The sequence below is a fragment of the Rhipicephalus microplus genome, chromosome 3 (genome assembly GCF_043290135.1).
Source record: "Rhipicephalus microplus isolate Deutch F79 chromosome 3, USDA_Rmic, whole genome shotgun sequence".
NCBI classification, from domain to species: domain Eukaryota; kingdom Metazoa; phylum Arthropoda; class Arachnida; order Ixodida; family Ixodidae; genus Rhipicephalus; species Rhipicephalus microplus.
This window is the reverse complement of record NC_134702.1, coordinates 238724653-238745843: the sequence shown is the minus strand read 5'-3', so window position 1 is coordinate 238745843 and position 21191 is coordinate 238724653. Positions and strand designations below refer to the sequence as shown.

The following is a 21191-nucleotide window of genomic DNA, read 5'->3' as shown; positions in this document are numbered from 1 at the left end:
TAACAATAAGTATTTCCGCCACGTGCGCACTTTTAAATAAATGTAGAAGAATAAAATCTGCAGTTTCTATTGCTGCTTTCGAGGTCTTGCACAATGTACGTCGGTGCTATGAGTGTAACTCCTGCACTACATTTCGCATCTGTACTAGTTCTTACTCAATGTTACCAGACCCTTGTGCCAGCTGCGAATTAACCAGTAAAAAAGCAAAAAGAAAGGAGACGTAACGAGCAAGACAGCTTCAAAAAGCGAGCGTACGAGGCAACGATACTCCACTGTGCCCTTTCTGCATCTCGCAGCTGACGTTGAGCAGGCACTCTGTTTATTCGGCGCACAGTTCCTCTCTACAAGTTAATGCTGCCTGGGTATAAAATGAATCCTTCAACAGTTATCATGCTTCTTTCGCTAGCAGCGACTGTCCTTCTAGGAGAAGGTCAAGATTTACCTGAAAGACAGCCACATTTGGGCGTTTATCAAGATGAATCAAAGGTTGGTAAGCTCCCCTTAAAGCTACAATGTGCATTTTGTACCTACAGCTTCAGCAGCCACTGTTTGCAGGCCTCGCCTACCGTTGAAGCAACCTCGCGTTAATTGAACTTGCCCACTTGGTGCTCTAATTTCTGACAGTCAGCTGCGCTCGAGCTACTGTGTCCGCACTCCTGAACGACAACTGAATTCAGCGCATTTATTCTGCAGCTTACGCGTTGCGACGTATACGATTGGGCATGTAACGTAATTGAGTAATTGGCAACGACATCACTGATGGCCATGCACTCTAAGCGTTGCGATTCAAGCAAAAGAGCCATGTCCGTCGTGACTAAAAAAATACACATAGAACGTGTCCACCTATAGGCCGCTTCTAGTTAGAGTGGCCTCCACCACAAAAACCTTATGAAATTAAACGACGTAATATACCTCACGTCATTCTACTTGGTCGCATCTGCACAGGGCGAGTAAAAACTGTGGCGTGGCAGTGCAAAATAGGAATGAATGCAGCATTAGAAGAGTACAAAGAAACTACTAACTGATTTTCATGTGCACCATGAACTTCGTTCTTATGAGCAAATAGGTTATTCAAGGAACAAGTGCCTAGGTTCATCCTGCTGCTCACCCTTAGGTCGGGTTGAAGTATCAGGGGTGATATGAATGAAGGAAAGAAGGGAAACCTTAAGGGCTCGTTTTCGTTGTTAGAGAGAATAATAATGAAAACTGACCAACAATAATGCAAGGAAAGTATATAGAATGTTATAAAACTATTTGTATTGTAATTGTAATTATTCTGGATTGCGTTTCAACACTGCGCGAGTATTTCTTTTATCATCACCTCACTGTCGACGAAATTGCGCTAACTTGTCATTTCATTACAAGCTAAATCGCGGTATGGTATCCTGTCCTTTACTTCTCACTTAGGAATGACGCATAATTTAACCAGAAAGAAGTTCACCATTTCATGTAACTGCTAAGGCTTCTTGAATGCGAGGTCTCAATATTGTTACCTGTCTTGATCATAATGTTTTTCATATTTCACAATAATTGTTTTATCTTTGCTCTGCTCTATCTTAAAATAGTTTTTTCCCAATCTACAGGCCTTCACTTTTCCGTCTTTCAGGAAGCCTTCCGCAGAGTTGTGTATATTACGCATTTATTTTCACGCTCAATCCATCATCATCGTCTCACATGTTTATTCTTCTCCTTTTGCACTCATTCACTTTTGTCTGTGCGCTTTCGCTTTTTTTATTTGATTTATTTTTCTGAAGACCGTCAATATTGTTTTGTTTGTTGTCATTGTTTCATATTTGCGTGCAGCTGCACTAAGACTTGCCGAGGTTGCTCCTGGGCATCGTATATAAATGATTGACTTTGGTATAATGTTAACAATGTTAGCTAATAATATTGTCGATAATAATATTGCTCAATATGGCATTATGTGCATGTGCGGAAACAATGAGCTACAGTAGTCGTTTTAACCAATCTCAAAGATTTGCTTTCAAGAGAAGTGACTACACGAGCTTTTATCATTACTTGTGAGCCGCTGATTGGTCACGGGTTACTAAAACCCAAATGTTGATGAACAAGTTGAAGAGTTTACGGAGCTTGTGCTAAGTAGCGTGCATATGTTTATTCTGCAATATAAACTTAAACATTGTAAATATTTTCACTGGTTCTCCTCTGAACTTATAGGCGCCATGAAGCATGAAGGTCGCGCACATAAGAAGGCTAAATGTTCCACATTCACCAAGATGAAGAAGAGTTCAGCGTTTCTTGAACTCTCTCTAAATGCCCATACAAACTCGACCACTGTTCAGATATTGCTTCTTTTAGGGAAAATACCTTTCTGCCAGGTCAGCTTAGCCGTAGTCAAGCATAAGTGAGTCGCGGCTATCGGACTCAAACGGTGTCGAAGAGCGTGCCGTAGGTGCCTGTTTCGCCACCGATTTTGCATCACTTTATAAGGCCTCAGATTCTAGGACACAGACAGGACAGCATCGCAAGGCAATTAGTACATCTAGTGGTATGTCGCTAAATGAAACGCTCATCTGTCTATGCATTTGGCGCTTAAAACGTTCTTTATCGTACATGTGCACCGCATGTCATATATTCTTCCAAACTAGAGGATTATGGTGGTATATTTTTCCTAGTACTGACTACCATAATTATTAACTGTCTGAATGATTCCAAGTTTTCTAGCATGGGAAAACTTCCCGTGTATTCCTAGTATTCAAGCTGGGCTGCATAACTGGTCTTTCTCATTATCGCCTGATTTCTCTAGTTTGTGCCTCATCGAAGATCTTTGAGCTGGCTCTTCACAATACTGTCACGGCGTCGTGACGCTGACGAAAGGAGCAGACTTCACGTCGAAAATCAAACTGTTTATTCGAGCCAAACGTGTGGCCACGCAAAAGGAAAGTCAAAGTACAGCAGGACACTGGCACCTATAGCGGCGAACAGAGCATTGGCCGTCGGTCAATTGACAAGCGCCGAAGCGCGTCGGCACATACACACTTCCTATCGAATGCTCTAGCGTTATCGCTAGCAGTGACGTAGGTTCCAGAATAATATTGACACACCTCGACGGGCGCATGAAGAGGACAAGGTCGAAGCGCGTCTGGCTCACGAGCATCTTGCTCTCCTGTTTCTGCCTCTGAGCAGTACCTCTCGCAATCAATCCCTTCTGTAAATTAACGCGTTCCATCGTCACAGTTGTGGTGGAAAGTGTCACAAAACGAGCACTCAAAAACGGGCGCGCCGCCAAATTCTCGCGACGAAGCGCTGAGAGGTCAACGATAAAAAAAGAAAACAAGCATCCAAAGACTCCCCGGGCGCGCGTCCTTCTCCCCTCGGAAGCGTGGGTTCACCGACGAACCTCCTCTCATCGGCGCCCGAGCAAGCCTTGAAATGTTCTAGATGAAAAGGGGCGGGGTGATGCCGGGTTGCGTCATCCGTCGCGGACGGCCTTCGAACTGTCTCGCCCTCTCCCCAGCCTTCGCTGCGTATCGCGCCGACAAAATGATGAGAGCTTTCTGGAATCTCGCGCGGAAGGTATTTAACCGAGCAGCGGAGATGGGAGATCAGCAGAAGAAGGAAGTTTACGCCAGAGTGCGTAGGGTATCCTACGCCGGTATGTCGGTGAAGGTTTTGTCTTTAGTGACAAAGCAGGAGAAGAAGAAAGTATGCGCCAGAGTGCGTACGGTGTACCGCCTTGTGGGCGAAGCCTTTGTCTTCCGTGACAAAGAAGGAGAAGAAGGAAGTGGAGAAGAAGAGGATTGCCACGTGAGGGGTGAAGACTCGAGCTACAGGCAAGAGTGTGTGTCTACCGCTATCGAGCGAAGACGCGCGGCAACAGCTGCTTGTGTGAAGCCGACGAAGACGCGCGGCAACAGCTGCTTGTGTGAAGCCGACGTGTTTCGGGCGAAGAAGTTTAAAGCTTGGAGAGCGGCCAATTGAAGACGCGAGGTTTCCTGGAAGAGAAACTTCGGGCGCAGCGGAACGACAACAACGCTGGACTCTGAGTGAGTGATTCTCGGAAGAGTATCATTCGTACTTTTGTTCCAGGACCTTTGGACTGAATGAGTTTTCTAACTCTTTAGTCTTTAAGTGTCTTGGTTGTTCGACGCATGCGACTGCATTGTAGTGCGTATTGTTGTCTGTGTCCGTTGTTTCGAGTGTGGCTGATTGTGCTGTGTAGTACGTTGTTTGAATGGTGACATATTGTATTCAACTATTGTCGAGTGTGCATACTTGTGTATTGTTTTGATCTGCCATAATTGAGAATATAATTTTGTTTTGTTTAGCAACTCTCGGCTCTGACTTGTTCTTTGGGCCACCGCTGGCGTCCGCTGGCGCGCCAAATAGGACCACTTCTAAATTGTCCACGCTTTCGTGGTGCGGTTCGGGGGGCCGATACTTCGGCCCTTGGAATTAGCCCGGCGATCGCCTCCCTAATTAACGGGACCTGTGACAATTATTCTGTCGTCCGCGATAAGGACCTTTTTGGTGCACAGTGTGTCCAAAGCAGTGAGAAAGAGCCTCGAGTTGTTGATAGTGCTATCGGAACGATTTTGTGTGTTGTTCAGTGTTCTCGGTAACGAGTGCAGGAGAGCGTTCCGATAGACTGATTGAGGCAGATGCTTTTTACACGCGGCAAGGTTTTATTTGCGAGACATAATGTATCTCGAAAAGTTAGTCGCTCTTGGTGAGAAGATGGGTCTTTCTGGCGCCGAACTACGGAAGTGGGTCACCCAGAAGGAAAAAGAAGAAAAAGAGAGGGCCAAAGAAGAAAAGGCAGCTGAGCTGGAAAAAGAAAGGTTGGCGGTCGAAAGAGCCAAAGCGGAAAAATAAGCTGAGTTGGGGAGAGAGGGGTTGGCAGCTGAGAGAGGGAAAGAAGAATGAGAGCAGCAATTGACGTTGGAGCTGGAGAGAGAGAAGTTGGCAGCCGAAAGGGCGAGAGAAGAAAGAGAAGCGAGGGAGCCACAGCTCAAAGAAGAAAGAGAAGCGGAGATGGCTGAAAGGTAACGGCAGCGGCAGCACGAGATGGAGCTCGAGCAGCTCCGTTTGCAACAGCGAAGTGAAACTCCGGTCCAAGCTAGAGTTCAAAGCAGCGAAGGGGAGGACCACGGCTTCCGCTTGAACCCAAGCAAGCTGCTCGTAGCGTTTGATGAAAGGAAGGACGACCTTGACGCGTACCTTCACAGATTTGAGACGATGGCAAGGAACCAGAATTGGCCGGAACATCAATGGGCAATTGCTTTGAGTACTTACTTGAGTGGTGAAGCGCTCAGTGTGTACGGTAGGCTGACGCCGACCGATGCAGCCAACTATGCAAAGGTGAAAGCTGCTTTGCTGAAGCGATTTAGATTTACTGTGGAAGAAATTTGGGACTGATTTCGGACAGGAAAGCGAGCTGATGGTGAGACGGCTACACAATACGCCGCCCGACTTAGCCATTATTTCGACAGATGGATTGAACTTTCAGGGACAGCGCAGGAGTACGATGAGCTTAGAGAGCTCCTTATTAGAGAGCAATTTCTTACTAGTTGTCACCCAAGCCTGTCGCTGTACTTGAGAGAGAGGAAGGCTGAGTCACTTGAAGGCATGCTTGAATTGGCCGACCAATTCTTGGAAGCGCAAGGTGTCACAAATTTGACCAAAGTCAAGAAGGAGTGTCCCGAAGACTCGAAAAATTCGGCACCCGAACAAAAGAAGCGTGCACCGGAGAGTGTTCCGCGATGTTTTCTGTGTAACCTAGGGGGTCAGCGCGCGAACAACTGTCGAACGATCTTTACGAGCCCTACGGTATTAAAATGTTTCAAGTGTGGTCAGACTGGGCACAAAGCAGACGCATGTCGTAACGGAGCGAATCAAACTCACCAGGTGTCCTGTGTGCTAGCAGCACCGAAATCCGATGGTGATGCCGTCACCGACGGATACGTTGAGTCGAAAAATGGGGAGAAACTTCCTATTGTGGGTGCTGTATTGTGAAAACAGCCAACCGGTGTTACGAAGAGAATGCCAACGCTGCCCGGAAAAGTTGTGGGCAAGAAGATTACGGTGTTAAGAGACACCGGTAGCTCCACGGCTATCGTGCGGAGAAATTTGGTACGGGAAGGTGAGTTGACAGGCAAAACGAAACTGGTTTGCCTAATTGACAGCATGGTTCGGAGGCTTCCCGAAGCAGAAATTGAGGTTGAAACCCCGTACTTCATCGGGAAGGTTACTGCTCTATGCATGACGACCCCCCTGTACGACCTCGTCATCGGAAACATCGATGGCGCGCGAGGGCCGAATGATCCAGAATGTTTGGGGGAAGACCCGAAGATGGAGCCCCCGCTGACACAGGGACCGCGACATTCAGCAGAGAACAATCCTGTGGAGGATTTCGCCCGAGCCCAAGGTGAAGCCTGGGCGCAAGAGACAGCGAATGAGAACAGGATCGTATTGAATGAGTTTACGTGCTGGGCAGCTGGACTTACGTCGGCTCGACCTCAACTGACCGACAATATAAAGATGACGGAGTCGGCCAGCCAGGCACAATGTCGTGACATGAACAAGCCGGTGAATGACCGAACAGGTCGGTTGAACGTTATCACCCGTTAACAGTGTCGGAAGTGACAACGATGGCTGAGACCCTGCCTCAGATACCGTCGTTGGTAAGGGCTCGCCGAAAAAGAACGAGAAAAAACAAGAAGAGATCGAGAGAGCACCGCAAGAAAGGGCGAGAGCGCCGCTCGAAATACACAGGATAGGTGCTGAGGTAGAATCGGAAGGTGTTTGGCAGTACTGAGTGCGATATGTTGAGTTATTGTGGGTGTTATCCTGTGTAACAAATGTATGTCGAGCGAGTCAAAATGTTTGTTACGGTGATGTGATGTGTATTATTGTATAATTGTTGTAAAGACAGAACTTTGTACATTTGTATTGTTTGGAATATGTGATGAAGTGTTGTAGTCATGTACCTGTGGTTATATACATGTGTTGTGAGATTGGATTACAATGTACAATTGTATTGAGTGATATATTGTGAATGTGACGTGTCATGAGCGACGGACTATGCTACAGTCTCTGAGAGTGTGGGGACTGTTCGCGCTCATTTGTGTGGTTTTGAATATTATGAGATAATATTCTTTAAGGGGGGGGGGGCAGTGTCACAAAATGAGCGCTCAAAAACGGGCGCGCCACCAAATTCTCGCGACGAAGCGCCGAGAGGTCAACGATAAAAAAAAGAATACAAGCATCCAAAGACTCCCCAGGCGCGCGTCTTTCTCCCCTCGGAAGCGTGGGTTCGCCGACGAACCTCCTCTCATCGGCGCCCGAGCAAGCCCTGGAATGTTCTAGATGGAAAGGGGCCGGGTGATGCCGGGTTGCGTCATCCGTCGCGGACGGCCTTCGAACCGTCTCCCCAGCCTTCGCTGCGTATCGCCGACGAAATGATGAGAACTTTCTGGAATCTCGCGCGGAAGGTATTTAACCGAGCAGCGGAGATGGGAGATCAGCAGAAGAAGGAAGTTTACGCCAGAGTGCGTAGAGTATCCCGCCGCGTCTGTCGGTGAAGGTTTTGTCTTTAGTGACAAAGCAGGAGAAGAAGAAAGTATGCGCCAGAGTGCGTAGGGTGTACCGCCTTGTGGGCGAAGCCTTTTGTCTTCCGTGACAAAGGAGGAGAAGAAGGAAGTGGAGACGAAGAGGATTCCCACCTGAGGGGTGAAGACTCGACCTACAGGCAAGAGTGTATTTCCACCGCTATCGAGCGAAGACGCGCGGCAACAGCTGCGTGTGTGAAGCCGACGTGTTTCCGGCGAAGAAGTTTGAAGCTTGGAGAGCGGCCAATTGAAGACGCGATGTTTCCTGGAAGAGAAACTTCGGGGGCAGCGGAACGACAACAACGCTTGACTTTGAGTGAGTGATTCTCGGAAGAGTATCATTCGGACTTTTGTTCCAAGACCTTTGGACTGAATAAGTTTTCTAACTCTTTAGTCTTTAAGTGTCTTGGTTGTTCGATGCATGCGACTGCATTGTAGTGCGTATTGTTGTCTGTGTCCGTTGTTTCGAGTGTGGCTGATTGTGCTGTGTAGTACGTTGTTTGAATGGTGACATATTGTATTCAACTATTGTCGAGTGTGCATACTTGTGTATTGTTTTGATCTGCCATAATTGAGAATATAATTTTGTTTTGTTTAGCAACTCTCGGCTCTGACTTGTTCTTTGGGCCACAGCCGGCGTCCGCTGGCGCGCCAAATAGGACCACTTCAAAATTGTCCACGCTTTCGTGGTGCAGTTCGGGGGGTCGATACTTCGGCCCTTGGAATTAGCCCGGCGATCGCCTCCCTAATTAACGGGACCTGTGCAGAAAGTGAGGGGTAAGCCAGGTACTGTCAAGCGAGACCGGAGGGCAACCGTCTAGAAAGAACGGAACCACAAGAGCACGAGATTCGCCGCAGCCGTTGACTAGAGGGCCTGCAATCACTACCACCAGAATTGAATTTGGACGGCGACATCTAACAGCCGATCACGATGGCGCCGCCTTTTCACTACCGAGAGCCTCACACTTTCACAGGGAAACCTGGCGATCATGTTGAAGAACGACTCAACCACCATAGACGGGTGAGCCGAACCAATGGCTGGAATACCACCAGCCAGTTGTTCCACGTGGGTCTATTTCTTGAATTCAGTGCTTTAGTACAGTTCGAGAATTAAGAAGACGCCTTGAAAACATGGGACCAACTCCCGGAGGAGATCAAAGAGCGCTTCGGTGACCCTGCGACGAAGACGAAATGCGCAGAGCAAATGTCGCAGAACGCTCAAGCTTGTGGTGAGACTTGCAGAGCATACATTGAAGAGGTATTAAAACTATTCAAGTGTGTGTATAGCAACAATACGGAAATAGACAAGGTGGGCCACATTCTCAAAGGAATCTCGAAAGACGTCCACCACTTCCTTATCGGCAAGGAGAGTCTTGATTCAGTGGTTGATGTGATCGGGCACTGCCGAACGTTTCAGGCCCTAAAGGCTCGCCGGATCACTCCGAAGATCGGACACCTGGCCAACGTCATAACCGTTGCCACTGTAGATGTGTGCCAAGACTCCTTGCCTGCCAACCTTTCTTCAATGATTCTCCTCATTGTACGCCAGGAACTTCGTCGTCACGTTTCTGTACCGTGAACGCCCGTGAACCACCATGCGATACACCGCCTAAAAGCATTAATTCTGCTAGTTTCGACAAGCTCTGTTATCCCAACCGCGGTCCTCAGGTAACGACTCCACTTCTGACGTCTTCTCGTGTAGAGCCTCATGCTGCCCGCAGTAGTAATGGCTACAACAGCCATCCACTTTTCTTTGTGTCTCAGTGGGAAGAGAGCTCCGCGTACCCTGAATATCCAGCGGCGTTCTCTAAGCCTCGTGAACATTCCGTCTGCTACCAGTGCGGTGTTCTTTGACATATCGCCCGATTTTGCCCAATTCGATGTCAACCACGTTCCACATTTTCTCTGCGATCCGCGACGTTTGCGCGTCGAAGCCAACGGCCTGACTACACTTACTGATCCCCCAACCCAACCCACGAGCGGCACGCCTACCAGCCGATCAACTGGAGTTATTCACCCGGGTCGGTGCGCAGCTTAACGCCGCCCACAACACGCCCACCTTGGTAACCAGCTCCACGGTGCCTGTCAGGGCTTTCGTCTCCGCCACCGGGAAACTAGCCAGCGTGGCCGACAAACGTGAGGTCGCTGGACGCACTAATTTTCATCAAAGTATGTTTTCATCACTTTCTATGCTTCAGAATAAGGTTCATGTTCTTGTTGACGACGTTCCCACGATGGCATTCATAGATACTGGCGCAAGTGTTTCTGTGATGAGTTTAGTTTTCAAGCAATGGCTTGGCCGAAAGGTTATGTTTTATTGGGACAAGCCGTCCACTTTTCGGGCAGTAAGCGGTGCATTTTTCGCGTCCAGTTGGTGTCTGCGCTGTGTCTGTTAGTGTTGACGGTCGAACGTTGAAGGTGGAATTCACAGTACTGGCTCAATCAACGCACGATGCCATACTTGGCCTAGAATTTTTGCGGGAGGATCGTGCGACCATGGATTTTGGAGCAGATGAGGTTCTGTTGTTTACTCTCGCCCAGCAGCCTGATTGTGAGAAAGATCACCTAATTGTAGCTAAAGATGCCCTTCTACCAGCGTGGTCCACGGCCAGCGTACAAGTTACCGCTTCGGAAACCCACTCGAGCTTGACTTCACATGATATTGTTATCAAGCGTAGACCGTAGCTTGTGTCAAGAAAAACATCTTTGTACCACGCTGCGTTTTATCTCTCGTAGATGACAATGCATAATTAGGGTTTATAAACAGCTCACCCTAGTCGGTTGTACTACAGACTGGTATGCGCCTTGCCCTGTTCGAAAAACAGAGCAGTACCAGCTTTGGAGCCTTAAGCGATCCGGGTATGGAAGCTTAATTCTCAAAAATGGTGAGCAGGTCTAATTCTTTGCAGAAGCGCAGAGTCCTGGTTGCACTATTGGCGAGACACGCTAAACCATTCGATTGGGCACAGAAGGTACATGAGGCTGAGATACTGACCAAGCGCGCTCGTCACAATATTGATACTGGCTCTACACATCCTCTTCGACAAAAGCCTATCGCGTTTCCTCGTCTGGGCGCAAAGTTACTGCTGAACAAGTGTGTGAGACGCTAGCCACTGGTGTAATTCAAGAATCGTCTAGTCCTTGGGCTGCACATGTTATCTTGGTAAAGAAAAAAGACGGGTCCTGGAGGTTTTGTGTTGATTATCAGCGTCTCCACTCTATAGCCAAGAAGGACGTGTATCTCTTCCCTCGCATTGACGATGCCATATTGACTGCCTGCATTCAGCTTACCATTTTTCTTCGGTAGACTTGCGATCAGGGTATTCTCAAATTCTCATGGATCCAACTGATAAAGGAAAGATGGCTTTTTCGACGCAAGACGGTCTCTTCGAATTTAATGTTATGCCTTTCGGGTTGTCTATTATTCCGGCAACATTTGAACGTTATTTGGATACCGCCTTGAGAGGCCTTAAGTTCAAGTTTGTTTGTTACCTGGATGACGTGGTTATTTTTGCGCAAACCATTAAGAAACATAATTATCGCCTTGATGTTGTTCTAACATGTTTGAAGAAAGCTGCATTGACACTGAACTAAAAAAATGTCGTTTCGGTAAACGTCCAACATTGGTTTTAAGATACCTTGTGGACAAAGCTGGCATTAGGCCGGACGTGCAGAAAATCGACGCTGTCAAGAAGTTCAAACAGCCACACACAGGAAACCAAATCTCACCTTTAAGAGTTTAAATGAGCCTGTCGCCAGATGAGCACCCTTGGCTCCCTCTTGGGTGTTCAAAAAAGGGTGCTGAGAAAGGGTGCAGAGCTCATAACCCTTAAGAAAAAGTTGCAGGGGAAGAAATTAAAACGTATAGTGGGTGCACCCTTTGACTAAAGGTGCTTTCATGCCATACCACCCTTTGAAATGGGTGCTGGAAGAGTGCTCCACATCGACGTACCAGTGGGCCAAATCTAGGATTGATGCTGGACATGGCTAGAAATGTAGAATGCTGTATACTTTGTAGATCATGCTGTGTGACAGGCCACGTACGGTTTGCTAATACTTGAACAGATGTACAATGTCGTTCATTCCACCCTGAACACGTGCACCATGCGGCTAGTACTCCATGGAGTGCCTCTCGCAGGCGCTTATGAAACTAGCACTGAAGCACAGTGACAGCTCTAGGTGGGGCTTCTGAATCACCGTCTTTTGAAACTCAATGGCTCTGCAGTGAAGCTACTGGTCAGTTGGCTGCAGTGTTTCGCTTTCTATGCGTAGGCAAATTGAGAATACGGCACTGTTATTGGGAGGGGCTGCAATTGTGCCTTACCCTATCCAGGTGCTTCTGCTTGGGTTCTTTTTCGTTGCTCTGGATAAAACAAGCCGCTCGTACTGCACTTCTTAAGAACACTGCTGAAATTTATAAAAGCTTGCACTGTTGCAAGAGTAAAGTTAGCTTCACTGCAAAGGAAGTGTGATTTGGCGAAGCCGCCGTTCTCCAGCAGTCAACAAAGTGAAGGCCCCACTTACAGCTGTCTGTACGTTTGTGTGCTTGTTACCAAAGTGCCCTCGAGAAGCACTTAGCAGCTTGCCATCTGCATGGTGCAATGTTTAAGGTTGAAGTAGACAATGTGTAAATATATACCTTATGGAAGCTTTATTGAATAAATATGTGTGCTTCAATATTTATGAAATTGACCCCAGAGTGCGTATATGGCCTATGCTACCCATTTATGAACCAGAATAGTACGTCACCATCCACAATGTAGGTTCAATTAACACTTATAATTTCTTCGATGTATGGCTGAAGTACATAATCTCACCTCGTGACAAGGCGGATGCGTCCATCGTGTTCAAGCGGAGAAGAGTCAGTGGCATTTTGATGCAGGAGACGTTGATGGCAAGATATGAAAGCGGTAGCAGAAGACAGGAAATCCCGCCACAGAATGAGAGCGTGGGTGCACTCACGAAATACCGAGAACACGATGTGATGACGAATGCTTTCTATGCAGACACGTACGGTGCATTGTGCAAGTGGACAAATGAGAGCATTGGCCGGCGCACGGAGAGGTTGGGCCGCCATAAGGCCTGGTCACTTTTCGAAGCCGGGAACACGACCCAAGCGGAGCTCCAGCGAGAACGGGCAAGATGACTTGGGAGAACAAAAAGCACCGTCCACCACTAGAGAGGAACCTGTTTAATCCACCAGGCTCGAGCTAAATCACACTGGTGATGATATTTACAGATGATGAAGATGTCGAGGTGATGATTATACGTAAAGAGAATGAGGAGACATTAGCTTGTCGCGCTAACAGTATACGTGTTTTATACTTCAGGAGTAATTATGGAGCGCATGACTGCGTCATACTACATATACGTGACTATACGTAATGTGACCGACTCCATAATACAGCTTCAAGGCTCTTGCACTAGGCTTTGCGACGTACACGTTTTTTTTCTTACTTTAAATATAAATTTAATCTATTGTAGCGACCTGGCCGCCACCGCGCACCTCACGGTCTTGAAAACCTGCGGAGCAGCATTCCAAGCAACCTGCTGCTCTGCTCTCGTTTTTTGTTTCGTCTCTTTCGCTCTTGCCACTTCCGGTGCACTGCGTGCACCTGCTGTATTATTGACTCTCTGTTTATCAGAAAAAAGCACACGTTGCTACTGAAAAGACGTGTCCGTCTCGTACAACCTGGCTCTACAAAGTGGTGACCCATAGTCCGTCACGACAATGCAGAAGCATTGTGGAATCATGCAGAGGAACGAGACGCACCTAAACACGGAAGCTACTGGCACGACCGACCATGACGTCTGTGCGATCTCCCTCCGACTACCAGCTTATTGGGACCACAACTCTTCAAGCTGACTCGCAAGCTGAGTCATTCAAGCTGAGTCGCAATTTGTGCTTTCTGGCGTGCACATGCAACTACGCAAGTACCATCTCGTTGGTTCAGCGCTGTCACCAGCTGCTGCCGAAGAAGTATCTGACCTGCTTTCTGGACCCACCTCCATCACACTGTACAGCACTCTCAAGGCTTCTCTGCTGGAGCGAATGACAGTATCACAGCGTTTCCGCATACAGCAGTTGCTCTCCGTGAAGGAATTAGGCGACCGCTGGCTCAGCCAGCTTCTTCGCCATATGCCTCAACACATGAGTGGCTACACCAACATTACTGATGAGAACTTGTTGCGAGAACTGTCTCTGCAGCACCTTCCTGGCAATGTGCATATGGTACAAGCCACTGCGTCCACGTTGAACCTCAACAGTTTGGCCAGCCTGGCGGACAAGGTCTTAGAGGTGGCCACACCATTTGTGTGCAATGTCATTCAACAACGTGAGTGCCGCTTCACAAACACCATCTGACCCTTCTTCTTCCATCGACGTGCTTTATGATTGCCTAGAACAACCAGTTTGTGCCACGGAGCGTCATTACACTACTCCACGTAACCGAAACTGCAGCCCTTCGAAGCTCCCCACGTTATGCACGCGCACAACGCTCTTGGTCCCCACGCCACATCGGATATGCAATTATCGCCATTTTGAACAGGACGCATGTCACTGCCTCCAACTTTGCTCTTGACAAGGATACAGGCAGGCTGGCCATCGACGGCGATGACTAGTCAAGACCAACCCAAAAGACGCCTTTTTCACGTCACGGACAAAATAACAAGCCAGCAGTACGTGGACACTGGTTCGGCTCAAAAGTCCGACCAAACAATACCCCCAATCTCCTACCTGCAAGCTGTCAACGGTAGCAAGATCCTCGTATACAAATCGCGGTCGCTCACTCTGAACCAAGGCTTGCGCCGCGTGTTTCGTTCATTTTTTCTCGTCACTGAGGTACGCCGTGCACTCATTGGTGCCGACTTATTAAACCACTATGGACTGTTGGTCGGTGCTCTTATTAGTTTGGCGCTCCCCAGAATAATACCACCTCCTCTTCTGGGGATGTAGATCACGGCTCGGGCGCGCACCACGAGCCCTTCACGCACCTATCACGTGCGCGGTTGTGGCTGGGGCGCATACGATCGGGTACACTTCCCTGTCTTGGTGCTGAGCAATTGGAAATTGTGTAAACATTTATTTCGTTAAATTACGTTTTTTTTTCAAGGTGCACCACCACCGATATGTCTCTTGAAGTATCGAACTGTGTGGTCTATGTGAAAAAGTCGAGTCAAAGCAATACGTGACACGCATGTACACTCTGATTTTCCACGTATATTTCAATGTCTCAAACACTCAGACCCTAATGCTCAGCCTTAAACTTATGTGCACCTAAGATATAGAACCATATGTGTATGGGCCTCGTGAATCACGTGAACCGAGCTGTTTCTTCATCTGTGCACCTTCTTATGCTTAACTTTCGAGTAAGCTTTTCGGAACGCACAACAACGTGTAACTTTCGTAGCAATCAATTTTGTCGTGACTATTCCTTATGTATGGTGTGTCCTTTCTTTAGCAAAATAAAAAAATATGTCACGCGTCGTTTTATGTTACTACCGAGGGTTCTATAATGAAACTACGAGTGACCGACAGAAAGTGTGGCTGTTTATTACACTGATGAATGTAACTGCAGTGGAACAAACTTTCGTTTAAAAACCAAGGTGGCTGCGACGCATTACACTTACAGGCCCAAGTTGACGCCGCTTTTTTATATATATGAAGCACACGGGTTATTCTCTGACTTTTCTGCTGCTTTCTGACCACCCTACGGCCAGCTATAAAAGCGCTTAGCGCTTGATTTTATACACTAGCTAAGTGCAAAGTGCTTCCAGCTGGACATTCAGCCGCGTGACTCAAAGGTATTTTTTTTACTTGGCTTGAATATTATATCAAAGAGCACAACATTTTTGTATTTACTTCACAAGTATCTGGTCATGAGAACTTTATATTGTGGTCACCTAATGAGAGTGACAATATTTTTATATTTGAATTGCACATAGTGCTTTTTACTAAATATAGGTGTTCATAAGGTTTGGCATAGCATAATTTGGCTAGTGCACCACGATTTCATAAAGACGTGCGCGTATATTTGGAGTATATCTCACATACTAAAAATAATAGTGAAATATTCACAATTATTTAGCCTAGCTGTTTTTGTGCACAAAAAATTAAGTCAGCATGTCTCTGAGTTTTGATATTTCTCCGCACCAGATCACACACTCATATAACTCGAGTGTTCTCAATTAAAAAAAAAAGAAGCAGTCATGTCTGGCAGGCCACTCTTGTATCGCAAAAGCGCAGAATTATGCACATCAAATAATAAATCGCCAAGCGACAAGCACTTCATATAGCATTGCTTAGGTATTTCTACATCCAGTATCTCTCATTACCGCCATAAGAGAAACGCGTGAACTATTGTGCATCTGCATTTTTATATGTGCTCTTAAAATACACATCGCAGTTTGAAAGATGCACCTAGCAAGTGCTAGCATGGTTGCACAACACAGCAAACAATCTTTGGTAGACAGCTATGGTGCCGAACATACTTACAACATCATATATTTTCATATTATACCACGTTTTGCTTGTTATCAATGCTTGTTATAAATCAGGGACACTTCTAGGCACAGCTTCTGCGTACCTGAACTTCCTGCTAACGTCCTTTCAGAAATTGAACTTATCAGTTGCCCTGCTCTTACGCAAACTAATTCTTTACTAGACAAGCTGTGATCATGTGAAACATGGCACTGTAATGTTGGGAGCAGCTCCCAGTGAGTTATCAGAAACTAGAAATGATGGCTTATAAGTTTCATAATTTCCTTTCATATCTTTCACATATTAAAATAAGGAAGTAGCTTTATTTGTGTGTGCTTTTCAATGGCATTTAGTACAAATGCTTTAGCAAAATGTAAATGTAAACGAAGACGGTAGAAAACAGATATATATCGCTTTTTCTCACACTAGTTGCCTTAGTACATGTAATTTTATGAAATATGTACACGCAGCACGGAAAGTTCCTTCTCACGAAGCGCAATTTATGACATGACAGTGGCGTAAAGGAATGCATTCTATAATGGAAAACCAATGCAGCATTCAATATTCACTTGCTCGCACGTGATATAACACACTCAGTGTGGAACCCGACTGGTTTTCGGCATACCCACCTATGCCGCTTAGTTTCATCACTTCTAACTTCATGCGGAGTATCGCGACCCGAAACAACCGTCCTCTGCCACTTGTGGCTTGGAGTTTCATTCACAAACAGTTTTGCTTAGCGGATTGTGACGTTGGATCACTGTGGCAGTGAGGAAACCATTGCCTACGTCCTTTGTGACTGCCCTCAATACAGCTCCCAAATACAACAGCTTCGGGCAACGTAAGTACGGCTAGCGAACTGGTCGCTTTCGGAGCAGTCAATTTGAAGTGCGGTAACGTCCAACATTCCAGCCAGAAAGCAACAAAGGCGCTGCTGAAGTTTGTGTAGTCAAGCAGTCTCACGAAGCGACTGTCACACTCCCATGCTAGCGTGTGCGCGCGTTTACTATTATCGTTTTATTAACCATCTTTTATCCCTCATTTTTCCCACCTTAAATTTTCATGCCTGTTTCCCTTTCTGCAGTGCCTGGTAGGAAACCGGAAGTTTTATTCTGGATAACCTTCCTGCCTTTCAATAAACCTTATTCTCTCTCTCTGTCTCTTCATGAAAACATCGCACAAACCACACGAACACAGAATGGAATTGTGCTTCAGGAAATACAAACACCGTTCTTCCATATGTGGCTTTATTCCTTCAACAGTGCTTCCCATTTCAAGGGACCTTGTACCTGATCTACAGAAACTTTGAAGAGGACAAGTATGTTGGGGGCAAAGCGGCATGCGTTCGTGGCAGCCAATCCGGCGACGCTGTAGACGGCGCCATTCCAATGTTGATTGAGTTCGGTGAAGGCGAAAAGCTGTAAGTAAGGAATCTTCTCTTTGCATGCGGCTTGTGTCGTTCACCACTGGAAAGTCGAACATCTTTACCACAGTTCTCTAGTATTTACAATTGAAGATATCTAAAAAACGATTGGGAAGGGGGATCGTACTTCATTGTTAAGTGCAGTGACTCAAAGACGACGGAGAACTGCTTTAGCAGAGGGACGGGGGAAAATAAAGAAGAACAAAATATTCTGTCTCTAACAGTGTTGGAACGTAATAGTGGCGCAGCCTTCAACGGGATTAGCAACGCAAGTATGTCGATAACTTCGGCTTTATCCCGAAGTTCATCTGGCAAGTCATATTTTTCGACCTGCGAAGGGGATGAAGACACGTATGAGTTGCCTGAAGGCAGCACGACTTCCGAACAGCGTGAATTAGTCGCTAAGAAAGCCGGAAAGACACTGCGCGAGCTCGACCACCAACTATCAGTGAAGCTGAAACTGAAGTACTCCAAATTTCAAGAATACATCATGCGGCCGCTTTTGAAAAGGTGGTCAAAGACTTTGCCAAGCAAACAAGATTGTTCCATTGATTCACGCCAAATGGAAATCTTCTACCGCCAGCAGCAGTGCGTAGAACGAGAGCAGCAATCCATGGAAAGACTTTTTTCCGTCGTCAAGACACAGCAAAGACTCAACAAGGAGGCAGCGATGCCTGCTTCATTCGATGGTGAAAGCAGAACACCGAACGCCTAGATCAAGTTCTACGAAAACGCGTGTGTGGACAACTTGTGGCAAGAATCCAGTGAGCGCATCAGGAACAGGCGTCTCCATTTCTTACCGGACTGGCTCGAAAGTGGTACGAGCTTCATTTCGCTGTGCACAAGACTGACACATAGGATGAGTCTAAAAGGAGTTTCCTGGCGGCTTTCGACGAAAACCCCGTTAAAAGGTGGGACCGAGCAATTTTTTACAAATTTTGATCAGGAAAGCCTCTACAATATTTTTAATAGAAAAGGTGGCTTCTTTAAATGACAAGCCCGGAACTTCCGGAGTCCGCGATGATGACGCTCATTATTTGCGGCCTTCCTAAGGAACTCCTGAGACAAGTCCAATCGCCCAAAACTATTGAGGAGCTTCTAAGTTCTTTCAAAAACGTCTCAGTTGATCTAAATTCCCAAAATCCACGTCGGTCTGATTACCATCAAGAGAAGGCACCTTGGAGGTCACGAGATTTTGACAGTTGGCATGGCTGAAACTGAGTGGTCAATGTAATCTTCGAGGCCAGTAAAGGCCAAGAGCATATCAATTCTTCGCACCCAGAAGAGACTGAAACAAAAAAAAAAGAATAAAAGAGGGTGCGCATCTCACCTGACGACAGACCTGAACAGTTTTTTTTATCGACTCCTAATCTCTTATATATCAAAATAAAAATAGGTGCCGAAGATGTCGATGCACTAGTGGATAGTGGGGCATCGGCGTCTGGCATAAATGAGGCACTTGTAAAGAGGAACATTATTATTCGAGGGAGGTCAGTACAAGTACACAGCTTCGATGGGACAAGACAAATTTATGATGAATGGGTGACAAGAACGCCTCTTTTCAAGGCCGAAACGCAGACATTGATGTTCTCGTAGTGAAAGGGTGTGACTACAAATTTTCACTTTCTCGTCCTGATATGAAGACCCTAAAGCTAAACCTTTATTGGAATGATGAAGTGGCTGTGGCAAAAGAGACGTTCGCTTCCTTGAGCATTGCGGATCGCCTTACTACATGTGAAGATGAAGTCCGCCGTGAATCCCCTTAACTTGTCTGCCTAAGCAACTACCCACCGGTAAAAACAAAATTTTTGGTTACTTTCAAGCTGATAGACATTACACCAGTCAGGAGGAAGCCTTACAACATGTCACGCGAGAAGAAAGTTTGGTTGGAAAGCGAGATCCAAAATATGTTAGATGCTGGCATAATACGGCCATCGGTGTCCAAGTTCGCCTCGCCAATCATGCTGGCTCCCAAAGACTATGTACAGACTACCGATTCTTGAATTACCAAGCAGATCTATTTCCTTTTCCAATGCCAAATATTCATGAAATAATTGAAGAAACGGGAAGCTGAAAAGTCTTCTTTCGAATAGATATTAGCAAACGATTTTAGAAGGTACCCCTCGAAGAGGAATATAAAACGTACACAGCCTTTATCACTCCCTTTGAAGTATATGAATACAATTGGTTACCTCTCGGGTGGAAGAACAGTGCTGCCTGGTTTTGAAAGATGATGAGTGACATCTTGAAACCTTTCCTTGGATCATTTTGTAACGTCTATGTTGACGATATTTTTGTCTATTAAGATGAGACTTCTCACGATCAACATTTGAAGGCTGTATTGATCACACTGAGCGAAGCTTAACTGAAAGTTAATTTTAAAAAGAGCGAGTGCTTCAAGGCAAATATACATTTCTTGGACGCATCCTGAATGGATTGACTAAGAGTACTAAAGAAGAGTCTGTGGAGTTTGTGCGACAGATGAAGAAGCCAAATATCGTACACGCCCTCAAATTTTTTCTTGGGCTTGCCGGCCACTACAGAAAGTTCATAATTTTTGCAGCCCGAGCAAAACCAGTAGCCATTTTCTTCACAAGAATACAGATTTTATTTGGACTGATAAATGTGAAAAGGCTTACGATGACTTAGTATCAGCCATACCATCAGACCAGATCCTAACGTTGCCCGATTTCACTTTTCGTTTTGAACTGACAACATATGCTTCCAACTGTGGTACATGTGCTGTTCCGTGTCAGCGAGAACATGACAAAGCAGGCCAAGCTATTGGCTACTACTCATATACGTTTACGAAGGCAGAGCATAACTATAGCACAACAGAGAAGGAGGCATTGGCTGGTGTTCTTGCAATGAGGCATTTTTGATCTTACATCGAACAAAGAAAATTTTAACAATTTAGTGATCATCACACACTCACTCATTTACTGATCGCTTCTCAACCAAAAGGGAGAATTGCCCACTGGACCAGTGAAATTCAGCAATCTAATTTTGAAGTCACACACAGAAGCGGACAAGAATTATCAAATGCGGATGCACTTTCTCGGCTTCCAGAAATTAGTGGCTATGGGAAAGAGGAAAGTGTCAACAGACTCAAACTCTGGGAAGGTATATAGCAATTGATGCCCTTAGGAGCAAAATTTCAGGTTCCAGCTACGCTAGTACGAAAGGTTCTTGAGCTGTACCATTATAGACCGAGTTCAGGTGGACATGACAGGTTTTGCCGAACCTATAACAAATTGAAAAACAATTTACATGGCCATCAATGAAAAAAATGTCGCCGATTACATCACCTTCTGCCATGACTGTCAACACAACAAGGTAAAATACAAGCAGAAAACGGACACTATGGTTTTGTCTGCATTGCGTCGGACAATGCGTCGGCGTTCAGGAGCCAGGAACTTGCAAAGTGGGCAGAAGACAAGCACATCACCCTGAAGTTTACGGCCCCATACCATCCTTCAGCTAACGGGCTCCCAGAACGGGTGATACGAGACATAAAGCAATGCATAAGCATGTACCCGGGATTCCCAGGAGGGTGGAAACGTTGCTTACTAGCGGCAGTGTCACATCACAATAGAAACCGCACAACTGCTTTGGGATGCAGTCCTCAGTATGCCGCCTTTGGTGAAGCGGCGTATTTGCCTTCAGACGATACACTGGGAATCAAGGCAATACTACACCTTGAAGAAATTAAGAAGAC

At 46.3% G+C, this 21191-nt stretch overlaps 1 protein-coding gene across 2 annotated transcripts in view; it reads left to right on the top strand.

Annotated features, from left to right (window-relative positions):
- Positions 1–263: 263 nt before the first annotated feature.
- Positions 264–21191, top strand: part of LOC119169069 (uncharacterized) — a 114603-nt gene continuing 93675 nt past the window's right edge. For both annotated transcript variants that reach the window (XM_037420165.2, XM_037420166.2), the window contains exons 1-2: positions 264–486; positions 17313–17470. In XM_037420165.2, the coding sequence (XP_037276062.1) occupies positions 352–486; positions 17313–17470 (293 nt within the window). In that variant the 5' untranslated portion in view covers positions 264–351. The remainder of the gene's footprint in view (positions 487–17312; positions 17471–21191) is intronic.